Genomic DNA, 14,873 nt, shown 5'->3' with positions numbered 1-14,873 from the left:
TTTATTAAATCAATGTTATAATTACCCTATACCTCTCTTTTTCTCTCACCACGAACGGGGTCCTCCATCATGTCCGCCGATCCAGAAGGGGTCCGCAAAACATCAGTGCTTGAGAACCACTGGTGTACAGCATGAAAGGAGTGTTTTTGTTGCAGTGTGTATGAATGGATACAGAAGCTCGAGAAGGACGCACGAGTGCCGGCCATGAAAAAGGAGCCGCACGCCCGACCGCATCCCCAACCGTAGACATTGAGCGTGCACATGAACTGATTCTGTTGGATGGACGAGGGACAGTGCATGACTGGACAAGTCTTTTGCAAATTAGTCGAGGCTTTGCCTCTACGATGATCTGCCACAGGGTTGGGTTTCATTTTCGTTTCAATTCATTTAGTGTACCCTCAAGGCCGGAAGGCATTACAGAGGGGGAGAGCAACAAGAAAGGGTTAAACAATCTACAAAATATAAATTTGGCACCTGTCACCAGCCTCGTGAATGCGTACCACCTTCCCTAACTTCCAGTCTAATGGGAAAACAGTTTGTTGAATAGATTACTCAAACAATTTGTTAATATAATAGAAGATTAATCTTTACTATTTTTCAAAAACTTCGAATTATTTGCGTCCACTCCCACCAAAGATGACAATCTACGCTTTTCGACGATACAAACAATTCCGACATAATCGAACTAACGAGTCGGAAAGGTTTTGATTAAAAAAAACTTTATAGCCAGTGTGGATAGTTTTTTTTTATCACCCTCGTACCACGTGACACTGAAGAGGGCAAGACAAGGGTTAGTACAGTTACGTGCTCACCCTCATTCACATTGGCCCCGTCACATTTTTCGTCTGCTACAGCGGGTTCTATACAGGCAGTTCCCAGACTATCTTCCGGTGCCAGAGAAGGTGCCTCACATTTTACGGCGGGTCTATTGAAACATAACTTCATTACTTTTTACGCATAACCTTACCCTTAGTAACATTACCCGGAGACAACTTTCTGGGGCAGTCGAAGCTGTGCGCGGATATTGTTTCCCTTTTCTGAATTGGCTCGGGGAGTTCTCCTCGAACAGAGGTGCGCCTTGACGACATATGACTGCATCTAGGCTACTTTTCAGCTCGGGTAACCTCTAATTAGTTTGGTTATTCCTCGTCTCAAGCATCTGCTAATCGTTAGCTTTTCCTTCCCCCTCTGTGCTGCGTCCCACAAGTGCGCAGAATAAACTTGCAAGGACGACGATGCCAACCGATTGTGTCTCCTCCTTGCAGAAGAACTGGGAATCGGTGAGATCCAGCTGAACGGCCACAACTCCTTCGTGGGCACGGCCCAGTACGTGTCGCCCGAGATGCTGGCCGACAAGAGCTGCTCCCCCAGGTGACTGCCTCTTCTCTGCCTCGGGAAAGAAAAAACAGAAATGCTTTTGGCCACAGTGTGCAAAGAGGTGACAGCGGCGGTTCAGTGAGCGCAGGCATTCACGCTTTGGCACCTCAAGTGACATTCGTGCAAAATTTGTAAACGCGTAAAATTTTACCCCACGTAATGAACCCATGCCCCCCCACATATATGCACCAATCTTTTAGGGCAAAAAATTCTACATGCTCGGACATGCCGACAAAGACCAGGAAGCACATCATGGGACGACCCACACACTCCCCTTTTCTTTTGTGCTGGGTTTTTCAATCTTTTTATTATCTATTTTTGTTTTCTTTTTTCTTTATCTTATTTGTGTTATTTTATTTTTCTTTGTATTTACTGGCTTGTTGGCCCCCCAGAGAAATTTTTCTGCTAGATTCAGCGGGGAAAAGTTACGCTGACGCCGCTGAAGCTGGAAACGGGCGCCTAAAAGCTGCGCTCTAAAACTGACTTGGTACAGGGAGGTTCTGCTGTGTGAGAATAGATAATGGAGTGTGTGCTACAATATGCAGTACTGTAGTGCTGTGTTTGAAGTGCAAGTAGAACGGGATAAGAATGTTCATTTCGCCCACGGAAGCTTGCATACTTGCACATATCAAAGTATATTGTCCCTTTTTATGGCCTTGACAAAGGCCTAAACGAATTGTGAAATGATTTCCGCGACGTCCACTGCTGGGTATAATGTTCTTGACCGTCAGAACAGGCATTAGATTTTCCCTCCTAATGTAAGCCCTTCCAGAAGGAGCTGCAGAGAGAAGCAAGCGGCATAGCTTCCTTAGCCGCTTGTTTGTACATGTTTGGGACCCTACCTGCATTTATTTATTTATTCATTCATTCGTTCAATTCATGAATTAACTAAACCTGCAGTGCCCAGAGGGCGTTGTTGCAGGGTACTGATAAATGTACAAATGCAATTGTATGCCAAAATGTATGCAGAAATAGGCACAAAATTATACGAAGAAATGTATGTGGAAATACAGATACAGTGATGCCATGTCAATATGGACACATCCATCCCCCAAAAAAGTCATCCACATTGTGAGATGTCCATAATAGACTAAAATGCGTGGAATTTCCCAGTTTGTGTTCAAAAAGAATGTCTATATAGAGGGGGATCCACATTAATGTTGTCCATATAAACAAGACATGACTGTACACAAGCGTTAACAAACTTGACAATTAAGAAAAAAGAAACATAACATAGGAAAAACAAGCATTAATACCTTTTGTTCAACAAAAATTGAAAAAGCAAGTCATCGGAAAGTATTGAAACAATATCACTTGATGGCAGATTCCATTCTCGAACTGTGAGTGAAAAAAATGAATATTTCAAAGCATCACTTTTACAGTCAAATTCTTTAACATTGCAAGCGTTGTCTGACCTTTGTGAAATTAAATTTTGGTGGATACAAATATGCCTACCTTTGCCCATTCTCATTTTGTTTGAATATACAAGGTATTTTTTTAGGCTGTTTTAAGAAAGCTGCGTAAGCTACACTGGTGTGGCCTGTGCAGACGATTTATATGTCCACAGGGACATGATCAATAAACCAGATAATTTAAAATCTTCTAGCTTTTTAATTAGGTGAAGTCAATATATGGTTCCAACTGTTAACTTGCTGAGCATCAGTGAAACCACTAATGAAGTTTTAGAAGGATTTGGGACGCATGGCTAGCGCGATGATTCGTGAATTTGCCGCTTTTTGTGACGGGCAGGTGCGAGAACGCAGATAAGAGATGGATACGTAACTGCAGGAGCGCATTCTCGTGTCGCCAGTCTCATGCCTGTTGCATGATTCGTAACTTTGGTGCACCAGCGCGCTTCCCTCGTGCTCTAAGTATTTCTAAAATTTACTGATTTAGTGGTTTTCGATGATGTTGAGCAAGTTTCTAATTGAAACCACATCTTTATCTTCACTAATTAAAAGATTGCAAACAAATTTCTGTTAATCTACTTGTCATGGCGATTAGCTCCTATATTATGTCCCCCTGGCCGTATAACTCCCCTGCACAGACCGCAATAATGCAGCTTTGGTGACTTTGAAACAAATCTGTAAAGATAAAAGAAAACACCCTGTATGTTATGCGCTATAGCCTAATAAAATGTCCCGGGTTGTTGCAGCACCGACCTATGGGCCTTGGGATGCATCGTGTACCAGATGATTGCGGGGCTGCCGCCATTCCGAGCAACGTGAGTCTCCCTCTCTCTCGTCCCCCGATCTTGACGCGGGCTGCCAAGCCATTCTGGAACCACTTGGAGCAAGGGTTCCACACACGCAACCCACAACTTTCTGCGAAACTGCCTACAAGCATTCCGCACCCAACAGCCCCCATGCCTCGAGTGCAACGTGCACCATAAATAATAGTTTTATATCATTGATTTATTTCCGCTCAAAAAGAAACCCTGCTCACATGACATGTTCACGCATTGTGCACTATTCTGCTTTTCTTTTGGACGGAGCATCGCTTCCTTTAAGTATTGGCTTCTCATTCTTTTCTTGTGTAAATGAACCGGAATGCCAATACCACTAATAGGCTACAAGCGCAAGCTCTTCGTTCGCATTAACAAAAACGGCGCAGAGAGGAGAACGAAGTAAAAATTAACAATCAGGACACAGTGCTGTGTCTTGTTGGTTACCTTTTACTTTCTCCTCGTCTTTGCGCTGTTTTTGTTTTTATTATGTCTGTATACCAACAGCCCAAACTTCAACAACTTCAACATTAATCTATGCTTGAGGAGTCTCCTCGGTCGCGCAAACTCTCGCTTAGCGGGAGAAACTGCCTAAGATAAAGCTATGATCTCAAACTTTTGCTGCCAGACAATACTTTAAAAGCTGAAGTATTTTCTTATAGTGCTGCTATAAAAGTCATCGGGCAAGCAAAAGGTGTCGTATGAAAAGATATTTTTTTATATGCCCGTTGAGTTTAGCTGGACGGGCAGTGACCACATTAAATGTGGTCAACGAATCTTACTTTCGTATTCCGACAGTGCGTGAAAAGTTGTATGAACAGACTGCAAAGAAACCGAGTTTTTCATTTCTTAAAAAAGTGCATTATCCACCTGTGTGCATTTTTTTTATCATTACATTTTGAAAGTTAGTTTGCCCCTTATTTGCACTTGCTTTGCTATCGATGAGGCAATCTAGGGATATTATGGTAAACGAACTGGGAGGCTTCCACCTCTCAAGTTCCAAGTTGCAGTGTGTTACCAAGACTTTGTGTGAAGCTGTACTTAGGTCTACATTTTACTACCGAGAGCTACCAAGTACCATGAAAAAATCTCTCGTATTTTCTCTAACTGGATTCTCATTTTCATTGCGTAACCGGTAACCTTGACGCATCGTTACCAGAGGCGTGTCTCATTTGTAAAGCCTGTCACTGCACGACTGTTGATGCCACTCTCAAGTCTCACACTACAACCGGCTAACCCATTATGGGGATAGCATCGTCCTCTTCATTGTTGCATTGTGCTTATGTTTTGGAACTGGACTGTATCGTGCTGCCTAAACGACCATGCAGTCGGGTCTTATGCGCTTCTCCGTGAGATGTTTGCATTTGTCACTGGTGTCATTGATTCCCGGAATAACTTTACTAATGTCTTATTTCTTTTTCCAGAAACGAGTACCTAACCTTCCAGAAGATCATTAAACTGGACTACGAATTCCCGGACGGTTTTCACCCTGTCATCCGAGATCTCGTCGAAAATCTGCTGGTGAGTTTTGCGGGTGTGGGCTTCGTTGCAACGGGCCAAGTGTCGACGGTTGCATAGGACACGTGAAAGACTTGCCAAGTTCACCTAATATTGTATTTGTTCAAACTGTGAGACGTAGGATGAAGAGCCAAGAGCCGAGGAGGTAGTTTAGGGGGCTTCAGCCCCCCTTCCCAAATATTCAGCCGACCCTATAATATACGAGCACATCTCCCTCCCCCCCTTCCCTTTTACATCAACCCTGCTAACCTTTGTTCACTAGCACTAACGGAAACGAAATACAAATTTGACTAAGTTTATGGCAAAATCAGTAGTACAGTATAACTGCTAACTTTGGGTTCTTAATGGGCATCACGCAGCTGGTTACGTGAATGCATGCCATCATCCCTAATAGGCAACTGCACCAGATTTCTCCAAAGTTGCACATGTACTGCTCCAAAGCTGCTCCAAAATGTGAATTTTTCTGATACGAAGGAACAAGATTTTTTTTCTGCTCCAAAAATTGCTCCGCATTGAAAACTGGCCGGGCCATCCTTGGGCCCCGCATGCAACTCGATCCTCACGGAGCGTAGCAGTGGACCGACTTCGGTACAACCCTTGCGTGTTCCGCTCGCAGGTGCTGAACCCCTCCGAGCGGCTGGGCAGTGCGGCGCGTGGCGGCTACGCCCAGCTGCGGCAGCACGAGTTCTTCTCGGAGGTGCAGTGGGGGCGCCTGCCCGAGACGGACCCACCCAAGATGCTGCCCTTCCTGCCCGGCACCTCCAGCAACGAGGAGCTCCGCTCACAGTACCAGGTGGTGCCTCGTTTTATTCTAAATGTGACGAGCAAACCCTACACACTTTTACGTCCGTCGACTGGCTTGCAACCAAAGAGGCGGGCGGCATGCATTTGTTATAAGGGGTGTTTTTTCTTTGGAGGGTTTAGATTTCTGTAAAGAAAAGCCGTGAAAGTTGCACTAATGCGGTGTGTGCGGGTAAGGTGTGTGGCCAGGGGAACATAATATAGGGGTCTAATCATTGCAGTAAATCGAGTCATTAACTCAAATTTTTTAATTAGCTTTTTGATTACTAAAGATAAACATACGGTTCCATTTAGAGACTTGCTCAGCGTCATCGAAACCACCAAATCGGTCAATTTTAGGACTCGAAGCACGTAGGAAGTTTAGGGGTGGGCTTCACTCGTGCAGCAAGTGGAAGGCTAGGGGTGTGAAAATGTCGATGATATTCTTATCATCTACATTTTTTCCGTTTAGAATAACCCCTCGTTATAACAAAATAAATTTTTTCAAATTGCCGCCGTCATCGAAGTTCAACGTGGTCCCAACTGAAATGCACGCATTTTGAACCGGATCATTCGAAGTGTATCGGCGGCCAACCACACTTATTACGAAGGCCGCGGAGCCGAAAGCATGCAAGCCCACCAGGGACGCACAGAGACCCTTGCGTTTCCTCCTCCTTCTCCACTGAAGCAAACAGCAAACTGAGAAAACGACGAGCAAGAAAACGGGTGACGAAGGGCAGAGCATGCAGAGCGCCGCTTTCGACGCTCATGCGCCGACGCAGGCAGGAAGCAGCAGGAGTAGCATCCACGTTCCGATGCTACTCACAGCGCCCTTAAGTGGCGCTGCCGGACTTCTGTCGGAATTTGGGTCAAGGGAGCGATGGAGCCGATAGCTCGGAGGAAATCATCCCTTGAGGAGCCCCCGTGACGCGTGTGTGTGTGTGGGTTCACCTGCGCGGTACACGCACACAAGCATCGTAATTGAGAGTGGGAGCAATGGGAGCGTTTACCGAAGGTCGCTTAGATCTGCGAGGTTGTCCGTAATCTCTTAAGTCCATAATTGCTTAAGAATTCGACATTCCAGCATCGGCTGTTCGACACTGTCCACCATTTTGCGGAACAAGCAAGGCATATCGGACGGGTTCGAGAAGTTTCTCATGCAGGAGAAAGCGCAATCGCGGCCCGATGATGAAAAATTGCCCGCTGCTTTGCGCACATCAGATTTTCTTTCACGAGCCTGCTTGCCTAGCCAGCGCACGATTCCCAGGGCTGCAATGATCTCTACAGGAGTGTGTGAAAACATGTTGGCAAAGGCACCAAGGATAACTTCGATTCTTTGCACTTGTTGATGTGGTCGTTCCCGTTGTTGCTCCTGCCACGGATGCTGCGATCGTGGACCTTGAGTGCAGCCAGGGTAAACGCAAAGCGACGTCGGAGAGGCACCTCGGGAAACGTGTACGACTGCGGAGATGCGAAACATCCTACGGCTCTTTTGAAAGAAAGTGGAGTGCAGCAGCGGTTCCACTGCAAGAACATGGTACACGGTTTGAGGAGAACTGATGCCCAGATGAAGTTATTGGCAAACTCCGGTAAATGTGACCGATAAAGCTGCCGCATGTTGATCATAACCGAGGTTTGTTTCATTAAATATATGGTTGGAGTGTTCCGCAATGTTTCGGACACCTTCAAGGCGGCTGGCGCTGTTTTTATTTTTAGGGGTTCTTCCGTTTTTATTGAAGTACAGTCGAATCTCGTTAATTCGAACACGCTTAATTCAAACTTTCCGTTTATTCGAACTGACGCTGTTGTCCGGACTACACTATATGTATTTCAATGGGGGAAAACGCCCGGTAATTTGAACACTTAAATGCCCTCGCCGGTTAATTCGAACATCCCGCGCCGCCAAGCATGCCTTCAGGAGCGGGATAACTCACGCGGCAGCGCCTCCAACATCTCCAGTTCCAAATAACCATGACAACCAATCATGTGGTAATTTTGAATGCTGCAATGAGCGGTGCGGTGCTCTTTCGCACGGTGACAGTGCTGCGCCGCTGCTCTTTGGCGCGTTTTCGGCGGGAGTGCGACAGTTCCGGTTCTTGCCTTGCACTTGCACGTTGCTGCGGTTCGGCGTTTTTTCGGTGGGCGCGCGACTGACGTTATCTCAATTCCAAGCGTCATGGCGAGCCAGGGCTCGCCATGACGCTTCCTTGCGGCTTGCAGAGGCTTGCAGTATCTTTACCTCAAGACGAAGGTAAAGATACTGCAAGAAGTTGACCAAGGCGCACTTTCCAAGACGGAAATAGCGAAGAAACACAGCATCACGAAGAGCACTCAAAGTGCTGGACACCACCGCGCGCTACTTCTCTTGCCAGGAGAATGCGGATGCCGCGTTAGAGCTGGTCTCCAAGCTCCAAGCGATCTTTGTTGATTCATGACTGAGGAACCACGCACAGGCACGCATCACGGATTACTTCCCTTTGGGATCGGTGAAAATCAATGTCCTGGAACTCGTCACTCGTGTGTTAGCTCAGTGCACATGCGCCACGCAGCGCTGCACGTAAGTGCTTCATTTAATGAGCTTTCGTTAATCCAAACTTCGTTTAACTAGAACAAATTTTCGGTCCCCCTCAAGTTCGAAATAACGAGATTCGACTGTACCGCTTATATCAACTTTTTTGCCATCCCATTGACATTGTTATTATGAGGGATTACTGTTGCATTCTTCAAAACTCCTTTCCTTTTTTTTTTTCTCTCTTTTAGTTACTCATCTAGGCTACTTGAAAAATTGGATTGCAGGTACCAGACGACCTCGAGCCCGGCCTGGACGACCGGCAGATGACGCGCATTCTGGGCCTGGCGTTCCAGGACGACGACAGTGTCCCCTCATCCCCGTCGGCTCCGGCCGCAGCTTCCGCGCCGGCTGCGGCCGCTCCGGCGGCTCCGGCCACGAGCGTGGCGCCGCCACCACCGCAGCAGCGCATCTCCCGCTCACACCTCCACATCCTGGACTTTGGTCCGGAAGAGGAGAGCAGCCGGCTGCGCAAGCAGGCCGACACCAACCCCTACCACAAGTTCGTCCAGGGGAACTTGATCCTCAAGCAGGGCCTGGTCGACAAGCGAAAGGTGAACGGCAACGCCCTCCGCATCGGTCCGTATTGAAAGCTTGGGCCATAGACACTCGTCTGCTCGGACCCTTACCGTCATCGTGCACCCCGGGAAGGGGGTTCGGTGGCCAAGCACCTTGGCACACCACGGCTTGGATTACGCGGAGCGCAAGCTCGCTATGGGGCCCAGGAATCTGAGGGCCGTAGGCTCATCGGACACAAAGTTAGAGATGAAAGCTCGTGCAACGCGCCAATTGAACTGCGGCCTCAGGAGCACGGCATCGTCGTCGCTGCAGTCCTATTAGCACGCTCCGTAAACATCGGCCCCAACTTGGTCTTTGACGAGCTTAGACCCCTGGGCTCAACCCTCACCCCTGCACGTACCCGGTGCACAGTCGCGCCTTAAGATCCTTAAGGCTGGATCATACACTTGTGGCTGCTTACAACCAAGTGCGTTTGGACTTCCCGTGATCTCTTATGATGTCGGAACAAACTGTCCCCATCTATCAGGTACCCATGGAACACTCGCCATATTCCCGCATCTCTTTTTTTTTCCCATCATTCTTTTATTATGGTCTCGAGTAACTTTTGACAGTGTTATAAATTACCATTTCTCATAGTGGTACGTACACTCGATGTCAGAAATACTGCAAAACTTGCACCCTAGTAAAATGCAGTTCCAGGGCCACCTCGCAGATGGCACCGGCATGCCAATGCACTCTCTTGTCATGGGGCATTCGAAAAGCTCGTATGCGCTCGGCTGTGAGCGGTCACCGGTCTACAAACCGGCCTTTACGCCGTCTAAACGCGAATGTCTAATTCGCTTATTTTTGCCGAACCAACGATCCAACGGCGTTCCGCTCCCCCTTGCAGGGCCTGTTTGCCCGTCGCCGTATGCTGCTGCTGACGACGGGCCCGCACCTGTACTATGTGGACCCGGCCGCCATGGTGCTCAAGGGCGAGATCCCCTGGTCCCCCGAGCTCAGGCCGGAGCCCAAGAACTTCAAGACCTTCTTCGTCCACACGGTTGGTATCTGGTCATTCTCCCGGATGCATTAAAACAGCAATTTGGGCCGGTTGGTTCGTGAGAGCCCGAAAAAGTGGCAAAGAACGTACGAGGACAAGGAAGTGGTTGAAAGCAGTCATCTTGTCCACTTTCTCATCCTCGCATATTTGTTGGCGCTTTTTTAGGCTCTCGGAGGCACCTTTGGGACCACCTTCTTCAGTTATCAACAGGACGGCAGATCTTTTCATTTATTTAACCTCCAAAGTGCCACTTTCTTTTTAAGTGATTTAAAAATGCCATATTCTTTTTTTTTATTGAGGAGTTTTATTCCTCTACTATCACAAGTAGAATTTTAAAAGTTTATTATGCAAATATCAGTATATCTGCACGCACATGAACCTTGTTACAGTTGTGCGCACGCGGAAAGCAGCTTGCATTTCTGCAAACGTGTTAAGCATCTTACATCCTCTGGGGCTGAGTGTAAAGAAAAAACAGTAAATTAGGGCAGCCCTGTTGATGTTTCTGCGCTAAAACGCCAAGTATGGTACAGCCACCTTATTTGAGGTTGCGGACTGTGTGGAATCGCCGCCACCATCCGAATCGTTGTCTTTGTCCGCCTTCCGACCATGGAAGGTGGACGAACAGTTTAAACAACCTGTTGCAACTGTCTCATGAAGCTCTCGGAGACCTCTGCACACTGCCGCGCCATCGCACACTGCCAGTACGGTTGTCTCCGACACCACCACCATTCTTCGGTACAGGCGGCGCTTGCGAACATTAAAATGGCAACGCTTTCAGTGTTGCGATATTACCGAGCAATTTTGCCTAAGGTCTATTCTTATGTTTGTACCATTGAAACCGAAACAAATCAAGAAAGAATTCTCAGGTGATCGAAAAACCGAGAACTGCCATTGACGTGCGAAAGTGACGGTGCCCGAGGAAATACGGTTTCAGCATTAGCTTGTCGAGATCGAAACTATTTTTTGAGTCGCCAGATGGCACTGGATTTTGAAAAGGGTCTATTGTGCCGTGCTTGTGACGCCCCGATTGTGCCCGTCTCCTCCCGCAGCCCAATCGGACGTACTACCTGGAGGATCCCGAGGGCTATGCCCTGGCGTGGTGCAAGGCCATCGACGAAGTACGCAAGGCCACCTACAACCAGCCGGACAGCGCCTCTTAATGATTGCCCCCTGCGGCTACCCCCCTGACAGCTGTCTCGTTCGGGCTCCGTGCTCCGCTCGACTTCCTATCCAGCTTCATATTTGGCTACCTATATGGCTTCCAATCCGGCTTCTTCTCTCGCTTCTTATTCAGCTTTTTATCCGGCTTTGTACGCGGCTCCGAATTGGATCTGCACGCCCTACGCGGGCCACAGCAACCTCGCGTCATTTGGCTCTCACGAAGCCGGTTGTTCCGAAGAGAAACATACTTACATTCATTTGGTTCGATTATTTGCTTTTTAAACAATTTGGTCCCCGGATTTCAATTTGGCTCTTAGTCAACATCTTTGCGTGCTCTTCTCGGATGTATTGTGACACAAGCATAATGTGAAATCAGAAGTCCCTGTGGTTTTGGATTCTATATAAGGGATCGTGAAAGTCATTATTACTTCGGAAGTTATCGTTTATCCGCTATTGGTGTCGAGTATCCCATTCTATGGTTTTGTGACTGGGGAGTCGTTGCAGTGGGTCCTGGCCAAACTTTTTTTTTGTTTTCTCCGGTGTCACCCTCTTCCGAGTCCATTCATCTGCAAGCTTCCCACAGCTCTTGCTAGTTTATGATTTGTGTGAGGCGTTTTGAAAACATCGCAAAGCTGAGAGTTCCAAAAGGCACAGACGTGGAAGGAAAAAACACCGCCATAGTTCAGAAATCTAAACAATGGAAACCGTGATATCTCGAAAGCAAGAACGTCCTTATGAGAGCATTTTTGTTTACCATGCCAAACTATCATCTCTGCCAGAGCGAGAAGGAAAGAAAAGAAAGAATGACTTAAAACAAAATAAGAGATTAACTTTTATGTGCTCAAGAGATGCAACAGTTGTACAATGTTACGGGCAAGGCTCAGAAGCCAGCTGGTTTTTAACTTTTACTGAACAAGATCCCGACTTGGCCAGCGGAGGTGAGGGATTGAATCTAGAGCCTTTAAGAAAACCAAATATCTGTACGCAAGATAGGTTGTGCGCCCGTTGCAATTTTTACCTAGTAAATATTGGTATTCAATACTGGAGTTCTCTCCCACCCCGTGTGGCCCACATTATGAGTACAGGGGCTACTTTCACTTTTTGGGGGTAGTCACTTGTGCTGAGCAATTGTAAAATAATTTGAGAATCTCTCGGGGTAATAAATTAATTTATCATCATACAAGCTGGCAAAGGAATACTACCTTGAGGCAAAATTGTTCACCCTTCCATAAGCTGCAATTTTCCCACCAAATTTATATTTGGAAAGTTTGGTATGTTTTGAATGGACAAGACACTGTTACCGTATTTACTCGATTGTAGCGCGTCCGGATTTTAACGCGAGGGGAGTCTTTTCATCATGCCCCATGAAAGAAGAATAGAGCCATCATTGTAATGCTACACCGACGGAGGAATAAAAGGGTACCTTTATTTTAAAGGGATGGTGGTAAACACTGGCCAGTTTCGGACGAATAATTTCCCCGTCGCTCATCGTTGTTGTCGTCGTCGTCGGAGGTGGAGTGCTTCACGGCCGTCTTCTGAGATGATGTCACCCTCGCACCGTTGAAGTCATTCGATACCAAACACTTCTTAAACACACGAACAATCGTGTCATGCGGGAGGCTGTGCCACTCTGTGGACAGCCATTCAGTGATTTTCCATGCGCATGGTCGCTTGATTCTTCCAGAGGGTGTCAAGGCCCTACCTTCGTCAGTGACCAACTTTGCACCTTCTTTTCCAAATCCAAGTGATGACCACGACGAGGTGCACGGAAGCCTTTCCGGTCTGGTTCATACATAAAAAGCACATCCAGCTGGCGCCTCCATCTGCAAACTGTGGATTCATTCACATTTAGCCTTCGGTCAGCGGCAGAGTTTTTCAGCTTTTTGGCCATCAATATTGCCTGTGTTTTTTTCTGGCATCGTACTGCGCACTTTGTGCTGCCATTGGATTGCTGCAAAAACGTCTCCGCAGAAGCACGAAAGGTCTGACGTCGTATAAGCGCGGAAGGCAAAACACTGTTGAGTAAATCCGCCAGAAGAAAGAACATGTTTTACAATCTTTTGATAGATTTGGGTTTGAATTGGATCGATTTTATTTTGAGCAGCCGTATGGGTATATGTTGCCAGCATAAGGTTTAAGAACCGTTGGAGCTCGGAAAATCGCAGTTATTTCAAAATGTTGGCACCATGGAGGCCGATTTCGTTGTCACTCGATTATAACGCAAGGAGCAAAGTTGGGTTACAAAAATTTGAAGGAAACAAAACTCCCATTAGATTTGAGTAAATACGGTACTAATGACAATGTCATGACCCAATAAATTGCAGTAAAAACTTGCTTACTCATTTTGCCAAGTTGTAAAAAGTATTATATATTTTTTGTACTAAAAATAATTTTAATTTTAACCAATTTTTTGTTGCATTGAGGGAGGTGTGGGAAACTGACAGTGATAGTGAGATTTTATTCTTTGTCACAGTCGAGGATGAAGTTGGTTGACTACATTACCCCAGTCGGTCATGTTTAGTAGCGTCCTTTATTTTTATACGCATTGGGTGTTAGTACTTGTATTGTTGGTTTCCATTCCAGTCCCTTTGAAAGTTGCATAGTTAATGCTTATCTGCTAACTTGCAAATAAGACGCGTATGCAATCGCATGTTTTCCCATTATTCGTGTATGCCAAGGATAGCTTCGAACGACTCGGAACACAACTCATCTTGGTTTCAACGTGGAAACATTGGGTGTCATGTAATGGCGTCTTACAAAAACGGTGAGAAGTGGAAAAAATTAATTTTTTTGCATAATACATTGTTTCTTAAAGGCTAGGATTCAGTCGCTCCCTGGTTCGTATCAAGGGAGAAACCTGCTTAGTCGAAGTATGAGGTTGCCAGGCAATGTATTATTAGCGCTGTACTAATAATAATATTATAATGATGCTTTATTTTCCCTTAGTGCCCACAAACAGCTATGAAGCCTTTTGTGTGGTGCAAAAGAAGGCTTCACGTTGGTGAGAAGCGACGTAGCCTAAAAGAGGTACAGACACAAAATTTTTATATCGGAACGCGGCGCTTTTTTTTAAGCGCAACCACCGTTGTACATAGCGGGTGTCTTTAAGCGGAGCACGAGAGCCTACAGGAGCGTGCGCAGAGGAGGTAGCCTGGGTCGGGCTTTAGCTATAGGAGGCACAAATTAAATTAACTCTCATAGGCTCGCGCGAGTTTTATACCGTTCCAGAACGAACCTGTTTGTCGAGAGAGGAGAGGCCGCGCCGGTTGATGTGTGTGTGCGTGCGTGTGTGCCGGAGGAGAGAGACTGATGGACTGGACGAACTGCTGGAGAGTGTTCTTTTTTACGTTCCTTTCCTCTGCTCCTTCTTTAGTAATAAACGGAGGAAACACCCTCGTGTCTGGTCTACTCACTCGGATGCTACAGGCAACTCCACTTGTAACGGGCTATGTAACAGTTTGTGCCAAGTATGAAGGTTTGCCAAGACTGGCAGGTACACTGCGAGACACTGCTGGTCCGAACGTGACATGGGAACTCTTTCGCATTTGGTGTGCGCCTTTGGCGTTGAACAAGAGTGCACCCCCCCTTGGCACCCCTGGTGAGTACCATGTTTTTCCACTTAGGCTAGTGCCCTAAACGATCACTCTCCACCGCTGTAATAGTTTTGATGAGAGTATTTCGAT

At 46.7% G+C, this 14,873-nt stretch overlaps 1 protein-coding gene across 2 annotated transcripts in view; it reads left to right on the top strand.

Annotated features, from left to right (window-relative positions):
- LOC8037789 (3-phosphoinositide-dependent protein kinase 1) overlaps positions 1-14,583 on the top strand; it is a 62,182-nt gene extending 47,599 nt beyond the window's left edge. For both annotated transcript variants that reach the window (XM_042294409.1, XM_029993254.4), the window contains exons 7-13: positions 1,266-1,371; positions 3,533-3,601; positions 5,026-5,122; positions 5,736-5,912; positions 8,696-9,022; positions 9,877-10,029; positions 11,079-14,583. In XM_042294409.1, the coding sequence (XP_042150343.1) occupies positions 1,266-1,371; positions 3,533-3,601; positions 5,026-5,122; positions 5,736-5,912; positions 8,696-9,022; positions 9,877-10,029; positions 11,079-11,189 (1,040 nt within the window). In that variant the 3' untranslated portion in view covers positions 11,190-14,583. The remainder of the gene's footprint in view (positions 1-1,265; positions 1,372-3,532; positions 3,602-5,025; positions 5,123-5,735; positions 5,913-8,695; positions 9,023-9,876; positions 10,030-11,078) is intronic.
- Positions 14,584-14,873: the final 290 nt, after the last annotated feature.

The sequence above is a fragment of the Ixodes scapularis genome, unplaced genomic scaffold (assembly GCF_016920785.2).
Source record: "Ixodes scapularis isolate PalLabHiFi unplaced genomic scaffold, ASM1692078v2 PGA_scaffold6__148_contigs__length_123643588, whole genome shotgun sequence".
Lineage (NCBI taxonomy): Eukaryota > Metazoa > Arthropoda > Arachnida > Ixodida > Ixodidae > Ixodes > Ixodes scapularis.
The sequence above is the reverse complement of the archived record's forward strand: the minus strand, read 5'-3'. Positions and strand labels throughout refer to the sequence as shown.